This window comes from Carcharodon carcharias, chromosome 11 (genome assembly GCF_017639515.1).
Source record: "Carcharodon carcharias isolate sCarCar2 chromosome 11, sCarCar2.pri, whole genome shotgun sequence".
Lineage (NCBI taxonomy): Eukaryota > Metazoa > Chordata > Chondrichthyes > Lamniformes > Lamnidae > Carcharodon > Carcharodon carcharias.
The window spans coordinates 45,891,087-45,907,198 of record NC_054477.1 but is presented as its reverse complement, the minus strand read 5'-3'; the positions used below and the strand labels follow the sequence as shown (position 1 = coordinate 45,907,198).

At 40.7% G+C, this 16,112-nt stretch overlaps 1 protein-coding gene across 1 annotated transcript in view; it reads right to left on the bottom strand.

The window, feature by feature from the left end:
- The window catches only part of LOC121283872 (protocadherin Fat 4), a 168,146-nt gene extending 153,952 nt beyond the window's left edge, over nucleotides 1–14,194 (bottom strand). The window contains exons 1-4 of the mRNA XM_041198674.1: nucleotides 14,132–14,194; nucleotides 11,996–12,227; nucleotides 10,275–10,622; nucleotides 1,615–2,525 (exon numbers count right to left, since the gene is read on the bottom strand). Of these exons, the coding sequence (XP_041054608.1) occupies nucleotides 1,615–2,525; nucleotides 10,275–10,622; nucleotides 11,996–12,227; nucleotides 14,132–14,194 (1,554 nt within the window). The remainder of the gene's footprint in view (nucleotides 1–1,614; nucleotides 2,526–10,274; nucleotides 10,623–11,995; nucleotides 12,228–14,131) is intronic.
- Between the last annotated feature and the right edge of the window lie 1,918 nt (nucleotides 14,195–16,112).

Here is a 16,112-nt window from a genome sequence, read left to right as displayed (position 1 = left end):
GGTCCCTCTTGGTCTGCAAGAGAAATGGGAGGAGGACATGAGTAGGAAGAGCAGCGCCAGCTGCTGGAGAGAGGGAGTGGAAGGACAAGAGCATAAGGAGAACTCTTCCTCCCCTGAAGATCTCCTCTGGACTTCCCGGCCACCAGAACCTCCAAGGACATGTGCTCACTTGGTGCTTGATCCATTCTGAACCCTACTGTTGTGATCCAGCCAGTGTACTCCACAGCTCCATTGGAGTGAATGTGTGGATACCACACATACTGCTCCACAAACGCTGTGATTAATAAATGCTTGAGAGCAAGTGTTCACCACCTGGCAAGTTTAAATTATGGTAATCAGCAATTAGGACCAGAATTGCATGCTAAAACCAGACTTTCAAACAAGTGTGTCTTACTAACACACTTATTAACACAACGCACTATTTAGTGCCTGTTTTCACACTTTCACCCAAATAACCCTTTCTATCCTTTTACAGCCATCTTCAGTCACCCTAAAGACCTCTAGAAATCCTGCTTCAGTATTGTTACTTATGGATACTTAGGCCCAGAACTTCCATTCCCCAGAGTATCGTACCTAAGACATCCCCAGAAGATGTGCTGGGGGACCCCCGGAAGTGCCCACACAAGGACTGCACGGGAATTGCACGGGAAGCTTCAATTTCCAATGGGCAATCACCCTGCACCTGGAAACCACCCCCCCCCCACCGCCGAAACTCTGATTTAAATCGGACAGTTTGGATGGTTTTGATTCTCTTAGAAGAATAGCTACCCACAAAATATTAGAAGTTGCCCAGTAGTGGAAGCTACATATATTAATACACAGGGCCCTGTTCTTTACAGACAGAAAGAACATGTGCACACGTTGCACCTGTTTCAGCTAAACAAAATAAGTGACGGCCATTCATGGATTCATTCTTCAGGACAATGCCTTGACCAATCAGGGTCAAGCCGCCTGGTTTAAATTTCAAACAATGCTTGGCAGTTAACTGTCAGTCACCTTCAACTGGTGCATCCTCCATGGCAATGACTCTACCAATCAGAGTCCACTTGCTAACCAATCAGCATTCTTCTCTCATACAGTATAAATTGTTTTCCTCTTATATTGGTATTCTTTTAATTTGATTTTGTAAGTTTCCTTTGACAGTTTATTTTAGTTACAGTTCCCCATCAGGGGCTGTTTACCGCCTATGATTTATTGATTTCTTTTTAATTAATTGACTTTTGTTTCATCCAAAATAGTATATTGGTATTGCAAAGAGTCCTGATGAGTGCAAGACAAAAAGCTTTGACATGTCTCTTTTTTCAGCATAAGGAGAAAGTTCTTTTTGCAGAGATGCTAGAGCATGTAATGCTTTACCACAAGGAATAGTTAAGGCAGCTCGCACTGCATCTTTGAAAGGAAGAGCAGGCTGACATTTGAAGCAAAGGAAGATATGGGGTTGGTCACAGAAATACAGAAATTTGCTTGAGAATCCATGATAAAGTAGATTTTACATAGCTTACATACCTTCTTCACTGGCTTGATCAAATAGAAAAAAAGTCAAGTATATTAACAATTAAAATAACTGTCAAAGCATGTAGAGAAGATATAATAAAAAGCAAATCTCCTAAATACCTGATATATAATTTGTGGAACTGTATTTATGTTCTCCAAGAGATGTAAAGTCATTCTCATGGGCTGGATGATTGGTGCAAAGTCATTGAAATCTCTGAGTATAACATTGACAGTGGCTGTTCCTGACCTGGGACTCTCTCCACCATCCAATGCAAACACCACAAAAGTATACACTGGGATTTTTTCACGATCCAAATTTCCAGACACTGAGATTAATCCAGTGACTGAATCTATGTAAAAGTCCTTGCTGTTAATAGTATATCGAACTTGTCCGTTTTTATCTTCATCGGGGTCAGTAGCTGAAACTGTGAGTAAATCTGAACCACGAGGTATATTTTCATCCACTGTGACATTATAAGTGTTTTGTGTGAAGGCAGGACTGTTGTCATTTATGTCAGTAATGATTACTGTAATGCTTATTGAAGAAGATAATGATGGCTGTCCTTTGTCTGAAGCAATCACATCTATTGGAACCCATTCCGCTAGTTCTCTGTCAAGATCTCCAATGACACTAAGATCCCCACTTGTTGCATTGATGCTAAACTTGTTCCTTGTAAATTGCTGCAGAGAATATTCAACGTGGCCATTAAGTCCACTATCCAGATCCACAGCTTTAACTGTCATTATCACCGTGGCAATGGAAGTATCTTCTGGAAGGTAGACAGTATTTGCAATTCTGAACTCAGGGGCATTATCATTCACATCATTGAGCTTCACTGTAATCCATGTACTACTTGTGAAACGTACTGAATCACATTGAGCTTGGTCAGTAGCTTGAACAATTAAAGTATAAACAGACTGGTGTTCCAGATCTAATGCCTTTTGGACCCTAAGCACAGCATTTCTGTCAACTGTAAACTGCCCATTGCGGTCCCCTGAGATTATCTTGAATGTCAAAGCAGCAGTCAGACCTGGACAACAGACAAATCACAAGATTAAATAATGTTTGGTCATTTATACATGACTTACACAGAGCATTTCCTATCTATGCCAACTTTCCCTGCAAGACAGTCAGCAGATCAGCATCACAAACAGTCTCTGCTCAACTGATGCCACTCTTGTCATTTCCTTGGCCGGGATTTTCTGGCCCTGTCATTGTGAGGCCCGCCGTGGACTTTCAGCGGGACCGGAAGATCCCAGCGGCGGCAGGGGCTGGAAAACCCTGGCCCTAGATGAGATATGAATGACTGATTAACATTTACATAGGAAAGTGAGAGTTTGTCATTGTCCAACTGTTAAATGAATCCAAAGACAATTACACTCTTTTTTCCCCCCAATAATCCTGGAGTTCCTTCAGAAAGTAAACAGTATTCACCGTTCTGACAAGATTGAACTTCATTATAATCTGAATCAGAGTACTTTTCCCAACCTTTTATTCTCATCTTAATAAATTTTCTTCCTCTCTTTGGAAAATAAGTAACCTCATTTGATTTATAAATGTAAGTTGTTGTTTTTGAAGACACAACACATGCTAATGTTTATCTCCATGGGTGCCAGCCGGACTTAGCTCAGATGGCCACTTATCATGTTTCAATCTAGACAGTGAGTGTTGTGAGTCTAATAAATGAGGGTTGATGATGGGACATCACAGGAAAGTCCTAATCTGTCCTAATTTACCCACTTCTCAGAATAAATCATTGAGTATCAATTAGAAGTGGGAACTTTGATTAATTTTTCCCCCTTTCAGTGTAGCATCCTTACTGCCACTTTGGCTAAAATCAGTTAAATCAGCAGAAACCTGGGATAGAAACTGGAAACTTTATATTCTGCAGGATTTAGCAAGATATTGGGCAATGCAATACCCATCAAGCCATATAGAGGGTTGATTACTCCAATTTTATAAATTGCAGTCTTCGACAAGTGCCCTTTGAGCAGTTTTAAAATATATTTGTTGCTATGGTAAGTTCAGGTAACCCCATGCAAGGGAAGTAACCTCTATACTAAGATTTGAAGATTATTTCTCTGTACATGATAGATTGTTCTATACAACTATTTGACACCTTACAGAATGTTCACCCTGAATGCTTTGATCAGCTTGCTCAGTCTGAAAATTACCTTGGACAATTAAGTACATGCTGTTCTCTTTACTCCGAGACTTTGGCATAAGTTCAACACATGTCAAAAAGACAATTAACATGGTTTCTCACTGTTTAATCTCTAGTTATTAATGGTTTACTAAACCAGCTCTAATATCATGCTCAAAGATAACTGGTCAGTTCATTTTTAATTTATGAAAGTAGGCTGGAGTTGGGAAGTAATTCAGAATAAATAAGTACAGTAGAGCTTTAAAGTTAGTGTGAAAAAGGCATTCCTAGCTTTCTCCCCAATGTGTGCCTTGTGAATTCAAAACGTTTACAGCAACTAATAGATATTGGAATGCTAAAGTGCTTTTGAAATCACCATTACGATGACATAATGACTGATGGAACTTTGTAAAACCTGATCCCATTATGATTAAACTGTTTTTCTCAAGTTTAAGCTTGACTACAACAGCTGCATTCAATCTATCGATTAGATACAGTCTGACGTAAATTTTAATAAATGAAGAGAAAACAAGGATTTCGCTCAGACTTTGTTTTACAGGTCAAGACACTGAATCTCAGGCTTTTCAAAATGACTGTTCAGCTTTCACTATAATTATCCTTCATCTGTTTTGTTTCCTACTTATTGGACACTTTCATTGTTTTTCCAGGACGTTATATATCCCTAAGATACACGTTGGTAAGCAGCTCCACTGGCATGCAGAAAAGTAGGTCAATATGTAAGATCTGAATTGAAAACAGGAAGATTCATTTCAGATGTTTGCAAAATTGGTGCTTCTGTGGCTATGGTAGAAATTTTTAATAAATTAAATTAAGTATGAAAAGATTCCAATTAGACACATTATAGAATAGATATAGGTACATCCCTATGATTTCCACATCTCTTGTTTCCAAGTGACTAGGTTGCATTGTTGACTGATGCCTTACTACTGCAGTACAGCAATAGCAGTCAACTCTTTCTTCCCAAGTCAATTATTTCCATGCGCAAATGGTGATGGTGATGATGTCACTTAGAAGGTGTATGCGTAAAATATGCGTAAAGTTGCAGTAAAAATAGTGTACAAAGACCAGGGAGGAGGAGTGAGTCAGAGCAGCAGCTGTCAGGCAAGCCAGATTTCCTTTTAACTTGAATGAATAGAGTTACTCATTGCAGTATCCAAGCATGAATAAACCAAAGTGAAAGACACAACATGCTGTTAAAGATTTTGTTCTCTCTGCACAGGCAACAATAGCAGCATTAAACATTCATAGGAATAGCATGAAAAGGAGTTGGAGGCATTGACATTGTTATCCATTTCAGTTGATACATTTTAAGGTCAGTGTGAAGGGAGCATACTCCTGCTAAATGTTTCAGTTTCCCAAAGTCTTATTCTGGAGGGAGGAAAGTTCACTGTTTAATTGAAGAAGTGGACAGATGGGTGCACTAATGCTGCGGTCAGGAATAGACTGAACTGCTGTACCATACAGTGATAGAAAGCAGCTTAATGCCTGTGATTCCGCCCAGTACCCAATCTGAACTGCCATGTAATATGAGAGAGAGGGGGGCGGGTTGGGGGTTGGGCAGGCCTGAGCAGAGGCCAGACTATGCACCAGAGTATTAAAATACAAAATCATTGCTGCATCATCCTTATGTTCCTTTCAGTGACCAGCTCAAAAACGACAATGGCAGGCCCTGGGACAAGATCATGTGGTGTTCCACGTTACGAACATATGAACAAGAAGCAGGAGTAGGCCATTCAGCCCCTCGAGCCTGCTCCACCATTGGATAAGATCATGGCTAATCTGATAGTAACCTGAAATCTGCATCCCGCCTATCCCTGATAATCTATCACCCCCTTGCTTCCCAAGAGTCTATCCACCTCTGCCTTAAAAATATTCAGACTCTGCTTCCACCACCTTTTCATGAAGAGAGCTCCAAAGGCCCACGATCCTGAGTGAAAAAAATCTGTGTTTTAAATGGATTTAAATTTTAAACATGTTGGATGACAATATTAAAATTCCTCTTGCCAATTTTCTGCCCTTTCCTTTTCTGAAGACAATGGGCTTGAGCTTACACTGAGGGCGGGCTCCCAAGCATAAACGTTGGGGGTGAGTCCGCCTCTGCTTAGCTAGCTCGACCCACTTTAATTTTTTGGTCAACAGCCTTTTAACTAGTATGAGGCCATTTGGGGACCAGCAACTATGCACACTGGCAGCGTCGGACTGGTGGCCACTGCTGGTGCTGCAGGTAGGCCAAGGAGGTTCAGTGATTGAACCAGGCTTTCAGGGAAGTCTGGGGTCTTGCTGGGGCCAGGCTAACAGGCCCCATTGAGGTGCGGGGGTTGGTGGGGGTGAGGTGGGGATGGGAGGTATGGGCATGTTGGACAGGGCAAGGGCTGAGGGTAGCAAAACTGTGAGAGGGGGCCGTCCGATTGACACAGGGGGATGGAGAAGAAGGCTCCTCCCTTTCAGCCTGCAGGGTTAAACTTACTGGCCATTTGTTGGGCACAGATCTCTCCCACCACCTATTATATCAGTGGGACGGCTCTTAATTTGTCATTAATTGCCCACTTAAGGACCTCAATTAGGTCACGAGTGGGCAACCCACCCAATGCCTCCCTGGCCACCCGTAAAATCATGGTGGGGGCGGGGTGGTGCGGGGCAGGTAGACTGATGGCCGATATGCCAGCAATAGCACATGCCCTCATTTACAGGTCCGGCTGGTTATTTTTCTGCCTGTGGATGGCCCGTAAAATTCAGACTAATGAAATATTTGCTGGAGTACAATTCCAGTGATGTAGGCTTTCTTGGCCAAATGACCATTATCAAGCTTTGACATTGAGCCTCAGCAGGCTTCAGTATTTATATGCAGGGACATTCACAATGGAGCCCAGTGCACCGTCCTCATACGAGATTAGCCATGTTTGTATAGAATGGCAAAGCAGGCTCAATGGGCCACATGCTCTACTCCTGCTCATATGTCTTATATTCTTATGTTCTTATATCGATACACAAGCTCTTCCAACAGTGGTGATTGGATTAGGGCAGGATTGGAAAGCCTAGTTGGGTTTCACTCCCTCACCTAGCGTGCAAGTAGCCAATTATAACACCCCTTCTGCTGCTACCTCAGTGAAGGCCAACTTGCTCAGCATAAACCCCAGGCCTTTATTGTGTTTTTGACTCAGCTATTCACTGGTAAACTCACTTTAAAAAACAAACTCAATTAATTAAACTATGAAGCTATTTAGTTTCATAGTTTAATTTTTAACATAAATAGTTTATATTTAAAAATATAAACAAAATTTAAGTAAGTGTTCATAATGAACAAAGCTAGTTTTTTTTTGCAGACAATTAAAAGGGGCTTATCGATATTAAACCATTTTTTTTACATGGTTTTTCACTTGCATGACAGACATAACCATTTAACTTTCCTTCATAAATCCTTCCTGCATTTTAAAAATCTATTGACAGTTTATTAAACCCAGTGCCTGTCTATTTACAAAGTGGTACCTATACTCTTAATCACTGTCTGTTACTCTCCTCTCTCCACGTTGCTCTTAAAAACATTGTTCCTGCTCCAACCACACCAATTCCAGTGAAAGTTCACATTCAAAATGTTAACCTCTCTTTCCCTTTCAGATGCTGTCTATCCTGCTGAGATATTGCAGCATTTTCTATTTTCAGTTCAGATTTTTAATATTCACAGCCTTTCTCTTTGACCCCAAAGTCACACAGCCTTTAACAGAAGAACTTGCACTTCTATAAAATAACTTCTGCATCTTCAGGACATGACATTTGCACCAAATAAATTGGTTTTGAAGCCACTATTGGTTTTTAGCCAAACATGTCAGCCAGATTTAAGCACAGCAAGCTCTCACAGACAGCAGTGAGATAAATGAACAGTTAATCTATCCTGGAAGTGCAGGTTAAGGGATAAATATAGGCCAGGACACAGGGAAAATTTCATGATCGTACTTTGAATAGTGTCGTGGGATCTTTTAAGTCCCCCCTGAATAGGCAGGTAATGCCATTGTTTAAAGTCTTATCCAAAGGTTTGCACTTTGACCAAGCTGCATTCTCTCAGCGCTGCACTAAAATGTATTCTCACCCCTCCAGTGAATTGTTCAATTCAAATTTGACAGTGGGCTGAATTTTCCACCCGTTGGGGGGGTTGTGCAGGGGTGGGCGGGAGAGAGCACGAACCTGATCGGCGCCCCTGACAGAGGTGCCTCAGGGGAATTAGTTAAAGTTTTTAAAAGCTAAATACAGAGAAGAAAATATTATAAGACATGTCCCCTCATGAGACAGGTCACATGAGGGGACATGTCAAGGAACATTAATGGAAAACTTTATTTAATTTATAAAAACTTCATGAAACCTGTGGATGAGGTTTCATGAAAAATGCGAAGGCCGTCAGGGCCTTAAGGTTGGATGGCAGCTCAATTAACTATTTTAAATAGCTTTTAACAGATCTTAACTGGCCCTAGACAGTTCGGCAGGCGTGCAGCCGAGTTGGCTGCACACCCGTCGAACTGAAAATCGAAATGACACGCGGTGATGTCGGGACGCCTGGCCAACATCACCACTTGTCATTTTATGTGTTGGCAAGCTGGCCCCACACCCGCTCGCCGACCAGAAAATTCTTCCCAGTGTTACTATTGGACTGAGCTAACACTGCAAACTTCGTCAGGGCCCAGTAGGTTTCTAGGATGTCTCTACCCTCCTTGACAAGGTCTTCTACATAACAAGACAGGGCTGTGACTAAGGATTGTCTAAGTCAGGCGATCCTGCACCCTGGCACTCTGTCAGGACTTGGTAATTTGCGCATGTGCACATGGTCTCACCTGCAGAATTCGGTAGGATCTAGTCTGGGGTTAGTGTTTGAACTCCAGATTGTTCACAATATTGGTGCCGTATTTGACCTCGCGATCAGCTTCTGTCAAAATGTCCGCTCCATCACCAAAACTGCCTATCTCCATCTCCATCATCCAAAACTCTGCCATCCATGTCCTTACTCTCACCAAGTCCTGTTCTCCTATCACCCCTTTGATCACTGACCTATATTGGCTTGATGTCCAACAATGCCTTGATTTTAAAATTCTCATGCTCTTTTTCAAATCCCTCCTTGGTCTGACCCATCCTATCTCTGTAATTTCCTTCAGCTCCCCAACCCTGTGAGATCTCTACGCTCCTTCAATTCTAGTCTTTTAAGCATTTCTGATTTTAATTGCATCACAAATGGCAGCAATGCCTTATGCTGCCTGGGCCTCAAGCACTGGAATTCCACATTTAAGGCGCTCCTTAGAATCTGTCATTTTGACCAGGTTTTTTGTTATCGCTCCCAGTGTCTCCTTATATTTTGTTTGCTATTGCTCCTGTCTAGAATGTTGGGACCTTTTACTATGCTGAAGGCACTATGTAAATGCAAGTTATTGTTGTTGTTGTTGAAGAGGCCAAGAAGCTTTAAAGGAGGGCGTTTGGTCACCAACAACATTCTCCCAATGGAGTAGGTGGAACACAAACCCACTAACAGGGTTGAACAGGGTCAGTAGCTGAATTCCACGGTGGGCACAATCGTGGCATAAATGTTGATATTATACCCTCCTGGATCTTTCAGGCCACTATCTCAATATGTTCCTCAATGTTTAAGGTTGTTACCACAAAATTAAAGAAATAGGTAAATTTAGAATGTAAGCATGTTTAATTTGACTTTTCTTATATTACTATCTAGTGTATATGTGTTATGCATTTTGCACATGTTTTAATTATTACTCTATTATTATAAAGCATTACTGCTTTAATAGAAAAGACACAGCCCATGTGATTTTTGATGTGCTGATATAGTCAATAGTCATCCCTCATACTTCACTGAACATGTTTTCTATTTTGCCATGGAATCCACTGGAAATGGCTCCATCGCAGCAATAATTGTATTTTCCATCTAACAAAATAAAAGAAAGCACAAACCTTTCCTCAAAGCCATGTATCAAGTAATGTCACGATATGAAGAGAATTCTACAGGACTGCTAGGCAGGCTTAGGAGGGTAAATGTTTAACATATTACCATTATGGTATTCTCAAACAAGGAAATGTGATTGACTGGTTAGAATCATTCTGAGGTGGACTCTGAATGTTGCGCATTTACTGATTGATCAATCACTAAATGTGTGACATCAAAACAGCACAGTGTGACAAATAAAGTCCAATTAATTAATCAAAGGGAGTCTTGTACAATGAACATCTGGATTTCTATGTGATTTCCTGGAGATATGTTGGACAGAAGTTACATTGTTTCATTTGCTTTGTGTGCCTTTTTCTGAAATTCCTCCTGTCACGCTGTCTAACATGTCTCGTGTGAATAATTCAACAGAAGACGAGGGCATGGGCATCTCCTTGGAATGTGAAATAGAATCTAATTCATACCACAGTGCATGTGGAAAGACAGTGCATTAACTTTTATTATCCAAAACATGCTGCATATTTTTAAGTGTCATCAATTACATATTACTGTTATTGACCTCCCTCAATAACTTTGCTGCAACCATCATGTAAAATTTGCCTTGATATACTGGTACAAATATTAATTGCAAATGTATCAGAAAGACTAAGCATTTTGGGAAAGACACCTCTACATCTCACCTTCATCAGCATCAGTCACATTCAGGGTTAAAACACTGGTGCCAATGGGGACATTTTCCATTATGTTAATACTGTAGGAATCAGGATTGAACACTGGAGGGTTGTCATTGATATCCAGCACATTGAAGTAAACCCGAATCACACTGAATTGCCCATCTGTATTAGCAGCTTTCACAGTGAGAATGTAATACTTTGCAGACTCAAAGTCTAAAGAACGTGTCAGTGTAAAATTTCCGGTAGCTGGATTAATAACAAAGAGACCATTCCCATCATCTTCTTGTATTGCATACACCTTGTCATCGACTCCCTGATTTGGAGCAGAAGCTGTTACTAAGCCCACCACAGTGCCTGGTTTGAATAAAAGAAAAATGTTATGTATACTTTCATCTGATACAGAGTCATTCATCTGCTTCACTACGAAAGCCCATATTTGAGCAAAACACTGAAGAGCTTCACACATATTATTGATTACATTTGTAAGCGCTATTTTAACCTAATATAAAATTGAAATTAAATCTGAACCTTTTTTTATTAATACTTTCTGTAAATTGCAAAATACTGCTAGGATTGACAGAAAATTGCAATATTTGTGGAATGACAAAAAGCATTCCACAGTCTCCTTCCACAGGCCATGCACAATCAGGTATATAATGGAGTCTGTTGCACATATGTAATCAATCACTTAAGGGAATCTTGTATAAAATGACTGTCTGAATACAACTCTTCACCCTCAGGATTAAAGAAATGGAGCAAAATTCCATAATGTCCATCAATCAGCTCCATTATTAAAATCTGACTAAGTGCTTTTCACACGTGACATTCTTTGGCCACAGCTATATGGGAACCATTGCATTCCTTGGAGTATTTGATTTTCTTTGCCTCTGCTTATCCCTAAAACCTTCAATTGCATCTGACCAGATTTATAAGTCATTATGAAGCAGACATTATTAGCTACTGGGCGTCCATTTCAATCACTCTAGAAAAACAGCATTCTTCTCATGTTTAGTCTTGTTTGAAGTTAGCTAATTTTATTCTTGTGACCTTTAATAAATTTGTCTAATAGTTTCCTTACTTTATTTGGAATTTCTTTCTTAGCGTTACTGGCAAACTGAATATGTCCTCTCTCAATTGTCCATTCTCTAATGAAAATAAGTGTAGTTCAATTAATCTACTTTAATAATTTAAAGCCTAGGTCCTGGAGTTATTTTCATCATTCTTTGCTGAACTCCCCACCAATACATTGATATCCTTCACTCAATATTTCAAATGTGGTTCCACCATCATCATTTGAAATATGTAATAGTCAGTAATTACAGGTAATGCAATTCATTTCTTATGCATACAGACTACATCTTAGTCTACATCTAATCAGGAGACAGTGAAGCCAAACCACAAGTCTGTATTAGAACTTTCCTCCAGATCATTGATCAATGAAGGTTCACCAGCTTCATATAAAAGTTAATAGTAAGTGCAGCTGAAAGGGTATAGTGGGAGAAAGAATAAGCCATGGAAAAGTAAGAAGAATAGTCAAACATTTCCATACTACCTGGGTAAATTGAATATGTTCTCACTTATATTCAAACAAATTTATTTCATGAGCTGAGGAAACAAATAAATCCAGGACAATTCTGCTGAGAGTTTTCAATTTCATGCCCTGCAAAAGTTAGTAAATTAGTATTTCATCGAAGAGAGCTCTAATCATGAGGAATTAATCGCATTACCTGGTGTTACATCTTCCGGGATGTCAAAGCTGTAAACACTTTTTGAAAAGACCAGCCTGTTGTCATGGATATTCCCAAGGTTATTGCTTGACGCTGCTTGTGAAGACTCAACGTGGGTGTTGGCAGAATAAGGTTCTTGGTTTTGATCTGCGATTCCCAAATCTTCCTTACTGGCAAAATCAGTGTAGATGTCATCTGCTTTATCATCCACTGTTATACCTACATTCAAACTCTGGTTAAAATATATAATTTATCAATTATAGTTTATCTTCTGTAAAACAATATCACTTCATCTTGTGTGTTATGCTCCACCATCATTGTAAAACAATTCTTGTAACCTAGTTGCTTTACACAATTTATCTACACTTTTATCCCTCTTTCTTTCCTCTTTCCTTGAAGACATAAGGGTAATATTTTTTCAGCTGTACGCCTGAGGTGAAAACAAGGAGAATGGAACCGAGGCCCAGTACATTGCACCCTTTGCATTGCACAGTGATTTCTTCTTAGTTCCTTAAGGTATTGAGTACCACTACATTCACATCAGGATAAGCAGGTCATCCAATGCAAAAGAGGCAGGAGACCCCTAAAGAAGTCTCCTACCTCATTTGGGTTTTGGGACTCTGGGAAGACACTCATTTGGAAAAGCATCCGAGAGGAATGAGCCTGTCCCGAGCAAGTTGGAGGATCTGAACAGAACCTGAGTGCCATCTGTTGGGATGATGCTGAAGTTAAGCAATTCCTTTGTCAAGTGCTGGCAGAGAAATGGGACTGAACACCACCTCACTGTTGGTTTTGGACTGAGTTCGGAAAACCCTGAACTGAGCAGTCATTATTATTGCTGCAGGCCTCTGAGGCCTACAGTAACAGTTAAACTTCTTTCCCCATTTTCAGAAGCTAAGCCCTGCCAGAGAGCAAGCCTACAACAATGGAATGCCTCAGTGGATGCAAACAGTTGCCCCAGAAATGCAGGTGTGTTTAATTCTTGGTGGACAGAGCACATTTAGGGTGTGTTCCACCTGATTAGCGTCCGGGCAAATAGGTGAGTAGGACCTGACACTTGCCGGGAAATGGTTCCACCAGTGCGTGCAGACCTCTGATGCCTCGTGCAAGCAACCATTTTTCATGTGTGTGCACAAACAAATGAGTGCTTACTGGCAATTTATTCGTATAAAGCATCATAACTAAGCCCTCACCAGACATGCTCACATGTGATTTCCAGCAGGCCACAGGATAGTGATCAGGAGCAGGAACCATGAATGGGAATTTTCTTGAGGGTTCTCCTGAGTTCTCCAGTGGAGGATTGATGGAAACCCCACTCATAGGATGTGAGTATAACTGGCTTGGCCACCAGTTTTTGCCCATGCTTAATTGCCCTTGAGAAGGTGGTGGTGAGCTGTCTTCTTGAACCACTATAGTCCACATGATGTAGGTATAGCCACAGTGCTGATAGGGAGGGAGTTCAGGATTTTGACCCAGTGACAGTGAAAGAATGGTGATATATTTCCAAGTCAGGATGGTGTGTGAATTGGAGGGGACCCTGCAGTTGGTGGTGTTTGCATGTATCTGCTGCCCTGGCTTGTTCATGGTGGTGGAGGTTACAATTTGAAAGCTACTTATGTGAAGTAGCTGAGTTTTCTGGTGAGCATCTGGTGGCTGATTAGCAATTGGCCACCGCAGTTCACATTTAATTCAACACACACTGAAAGATGTATTTTCTCATTAAAGTATTGGAAGGACTGTATCATGTCAAAGTCAGAAATTCCCATTTTTTTAATGCATAAATTGGCAAAAACAAAATGTTGATTAGGGGCAGGATGCCCTCTTGTATATAGTGATCCAGCACATCTTGCAGATATTAAAATATATATGCTTTATGATTTTAATTATGACAGACCTTTTATCCATCGCAAACTCTGGTGCACGATATATGAAAAGCCAGTGGGTAATTGTTATCCCATGGTGTGCTATCCCACTCACAATACATAGAAAGGCAGAGCTTTCAGTTTATAGAGAACTTGGTTGTGTTAATGAAAACTGTTTTCTTGCCATGAGCTCAAAACAAAAGTATTGGGAAGAATTCCTAAACCAGAAAAAAAAACAGTTCCTTCAGCACAAAGGAACAATGCTGCTATTTACATCAACTATGAACAGATGATAAATCCAGCTCTTGATCTTCACACCAAAGGCGCAATCTGACATTTTGGTAAATGAAAGGAACAGTTCAGACTATGTCACAGAAACATTGGAGAAGAAAATTTCCATGGGTGCCTAGGAATATTCAACAGGCTTGATTCAGCTGATGCTCTGTGGGAGCAGAGTCATGCATTCCAAAAACATCCCTGACTGAGTCTGGTGAGAAAGACTGAATGCTGGAATTACAAGACTCCACATTCAACAAAACTTCGAGTTTCACTTTTGGAAGCCTCACAATGATGTGGAGGAACCTCTTTATGGACTCAAATGTTATACCATATGATATAAATTGATACCATGGCAAAGTCAGTGATTTTGTTTTTTCACCTCATTTATGTTGCATTGTTTGCCTGTATAAAACAGATGTTTCTAGGACTTGCATCTCTGTCCTTTGGGAGTTTATTTATTCAAGGGCAGTTCCACAATCCAAGTGGGCATCATGAGTGCAGGTCCAAGAATTGGTGATATGGTGGTTAGGCCCTATCACCAACCCCATGCACCTTGTGAACATGGCTCCCCAATCACACTATAGTTGGTTGGAGCTTTCTTTTTGCATTACAAAATTGGTTTTTCATGATCCTATGTCCACAACAGTCTTACTAACAGACACTATTTCCCTGACAGTCAACAAGTTTTTAGCACTGGAATTTCTTTGAGCATTACCATGGCAACGTGGATTTGAAAAACAAAAAAGACTTTATTTCAAGTAAAGCAAAACAGTTGTGATTTCACCTGAGTTCCAGCATAATATTTCCAAGAGATTGGATCCTTCAACACTAACGGGGATTTTTGCTAGTTTGATCAATCTTCACTCATGCATCAAAAATGGCTGAAACTTGCTTTGTCAGTAGAGAAGCCCTTTCACTACTTCCCCCGTGGAAAGGAGGCAGTAACATGAGACAGGACAGTGCTTTCATCCAAGGTTAGCTTTCCCAAAAGGGTATGGTCTCATTGGTGGCATCATCCAGGCCCTTAACAACCATGCTACAGTTTATATGAAGAGGAAAAATTATATTTTATATATGTAGTGCAACAATGGACAGAAGTAACAGGCCTTGCTAGTAAATGTATTATGCCTTGGGAGAAATCATGGAACTAGAAACTTGCAAGCTGGCAGAAGTAATCCCTGTACCTGAATGGGGAGACCCAAGGTGCACCTGATATTGGGCCTTTTGTCTCATTCAAACAATGTCAATGAGCTGCAGACACCTCAAGGCAGCACACTGCTCAACAGGCTTTGAATTTTGGGCAACGGAGCTCAGGTAGGTTCTTAATGGGAAAAGGGTTGTAATTGGGAGGATTTGTGACTGGGAAAGGGAGAGATATAATGAAAGTGAAGGCAAGTGAGAAAATGAGGGTGACCCAGATAGGAAGCAATCGGGAATTGGGCCAGAAGGTACTCATGCACCTGGGATGAGATGCAGGGAATCTGGTGTGGGGTGGGACCAATGGGATGGAGTTAGGTATGGAGTTGGATAAGGACTTCAGTAGGGGATCTACATAATGGTTGGAAGGGGTCAAGGACAACTAAAAAAGAAATAAGGAAGGAGAAGATTAAATATGAGTGTAAACTAGCCAGTAATATAAAAGAAGATTGCAAGAGTTTTTTTAGATATATAAAGGGTAAGAGAGAGGCAAAAGAGGATATTGGGCCGCTGGAAAATGACGCTGGAGAAGTAGCAGTGGGGAACAAAGAAATGGCAGAGGAACTGAATAGGTACTTTGCTTCAGTCTTCACAGTGGAAGACACGAATGACATCCCCAAAGTTCAAGAGAGTCGGGGGGCCATTACCAAGGAGAAGGTGCTAGGAAAACTGAAACGTCTGAAAGTGGATAAATCACCTGGACCAGATGGATTACACCCCAGAGTTCTGAAGGAGATAGCTGAAGAGATAGTGGAGGTGTTAGTGGTGATCTTTCAGGA